Source organism: Babylonia areolata, chromosome 19, assembly GCF_041734735.1.
Source record: "Babylonia areolata isolate BAREFJ2019XMU chromosome 19, ASM4173473v1, whole genome shotgun sequence".
Taxonomy (NCBI): Eukaryota; Metazoa; Mollusca; class Gastropoda; order Neogastropoda; family Buccinidae; genus Babylonia; species Babylonia areolata.
This window is the reverse complement of record NC_134894.1, coordinates 2,577,515-2,580,014: the sequence shown is the minus strand read 5'-3', so window position 1 is coordinate 2,580,014 and position 2,500 is coordinate 2,577,515. Positions and strand designations below refer to the sequence as shown.

Sequence of the window (2,500 nt, the reverse complement as noted above, 5' to 3'; positions counted from 1 at the left end):
ACATTTAATTTCATTTCAATATCTATCTGCTTACTTTTATTCATTTATTTATTTGTTTAATTATTCATTCATTAATTTAATGTTGTATCCATTTATTTGTTTATACTTTTTTTTGTTTGCTTTTTTCCCCTCAAGCCTGACTGAGCACATTGGGTTATGCTGCTGGTAAGGCATCTGCCTAGCAGACATGATGTAGTGTATATATGGATTTGTCCAAATGCAGTGATGCCTCCTTGAGTAACTGAACTGAACCTTATTATGGTGTCTCCATCTATCCATCTATCCATCTAGCTAATATCTTACAGTACCACATGTATATTACTATATATATATATATATAATATATGCTTCCCAGCAAAGCTGTGTGTAAAAGCTCTGCTGATTTTTAAGAATCTATTTATACTAACAAACAAAACTGCCGAAAACATGCTACCAGTTTTCAATCATCTCCTTCAAAGCGTTGGCAGGTCTCTGGATGACTTCTCCAGCAGCGATTCTGTTGACCACCACCTCATCCAGCTTCTGGATGACTCCTGTCTGCCGCTGTTCGCTCATCTTCAGCCCCAGTCTGATGTCAGTCAGCCCAGTGTTTCTTCTCTGGAACAACCAAACAACACACACGATACAAGAACTTTCCACTAATCATGGGTCCTGAAGAAGGATATACTATAAATGAAATTGTTGACACTTGTAAACAAAGTGAATCTTATTTCACAACCTTCAGGTTTCTTTGCTCCCCACCCCCGTCCCCCCACCCACTGCCCCCTCCTCTACTGATCTCTATAAGATCTATACCTTATACCTTTTGTTGCTTATCTACAACCCAGCTGATCACATACGGCATTATAGGGCCGAAAAACTGTCAGTATCAGTCCTGTAGAATATAAAATTTTAAACACACACACACACAAATACTATAAAGCACCTGATAAAGAAAGTTAGGGACAAGTACAGTAACATTTGTGCACATAAACCTATCTGTAATCTAACTCTTATTGCTCAGCAGAACCTTCCCCTATCCCTATCATCTTCTGTGTAATGTTAACAACAAACCGACAGACTTGTGCTGTGTGTGTGTGTGTGTGTGTGTGTGTGTGTTGTATCTATTTGTGTGTCTGTGTGTCTGCTTCTTTTACTTTGGAAATGTAGTTTGGAGCCAGTGTCATACTGACATATAAATGACATGCCTGATATACTAGACTGTTTTGTGAAAATCTTCGCAGATGATACAAAGATCTATGAGGAAGTAGATTCTGATGTTGGTAGATTGAAGTTACAAGTTAGTATTGATAATTTAGTACACTGGACTGATAGATGTCAAATTAAATTTAATAGCAATAAATGTAAAGTTTTACATGTAGGCAGAAATAATCCACATAATAGGTATTATATGGATGGTACCGATCTGCAGGAGACTTCAACAGAGAGAGGTCCTGGAGTCATTGTTGACTCTGGTCTGTCTTTTGATGTTCATGTTAATGAAACCATTAAAAAAGCCAACAGATTGACTGAAATGTTAGCTGGGAATATACAGTGTAAAAACATTATGGTGCCATTATTTAAGTCATTAGTCAGGCCAATCTTAGAATATGAGAATGCTGTTTGGAATACGGGCTTTGTGAAACATATAGACAGTATTGAAAATGTTCAACGAAGATTTACTAAAAGAATCATTGGCTTTGCTGATATGGACTATGAAAAAAGGTTGCAAGCACTTCAATTACCTAGTTTAGAATATAGAAGACTGTGTGGTGATCTAACAGAGATGTACAAAATGACTCATGGATTATATGACAGCAGAACTATAAACTCTTTGTTCACACTGAATGAGAACAGTGCTACAAGACGCCATTCCTACAAATTATTAAAAGTTTCAGTAAAAACTTCCAGATTTGCACATTTCTTTACTGACAGAGTAACACATGTTTGGAATAATTTGTCACAAGACGTTGTTTCCGCAAGAACAGTGAATACATTAAAAAAAATATCTTGATATTCATTTACAAAATTTTAAATACAAAACTCATCTACATATTTCTTGCTTTTTCAAGCATTGTGCACTCAGTGTTGAAAAATGCACCAGACATATGTGGGCACTCTCTCTTTTTCTTCCCCACTTAAGCAGGCAAAAGGCCTTGGCAGGCCTGCACACCTTGATACTGATATGATATTGATATATGATATGATATGATGAAACTGCTGCACTTGAAGTCTGACATACAAGTTCTGGTATGACCAGAAGTCACTTGCTGGGTCACTGTTGGAGAAGTGCTGATATTTGTGGTGCTGCTGGCACTGTAGTAGGTGTGCCAGTCTTTCCTCTCTTGCCAGGTATGCGTGCGTGCGTGCGTGCGTGTGTGTGTGTGTGCGCGCGCGCGCGTCTGTCTGTGTGGATCACAGAGAGATAGTGTTACAATGACTGCACATCTGTGACGAGTGTAATTGTGTGTGTGCGTGTGCGTGATGCTGCTGTCACTACCTGTCAACACTGAAAACATGT

The 2,500-nt window shown here is 38.2% G+C and overlaps 1 protein-coding gene across 3 annotated transcripts in view; it reads right to left on the bottom strand.

Moving 5' to 3' along the window:
• Positions 1–2,500, bottom strand: part of LOC143293375 (DNA mismatch repair protein Mlh1-like) — a 182,461-nt gene that overhangs the window by 179,672 nt on the left and 289 nt on the right. For 2 of the 3 annotated variants that reach the window (XM_076604183.1, XM_076604184.1), the window contains exon 2: positions 434–597. In XM_076604183.1, the coding sequence (XP_076460298.1) occupies positions 434–555 (122 nt within the window). In that variant the 5' untranslated portion in view covers positions 556–597. Of the gene's footprint in view, positions 1–433; positions 598–2,500 lie in introns of those variants that run through there. The other variant, XM_076604185.1, reaches the window with a different exon arrangement.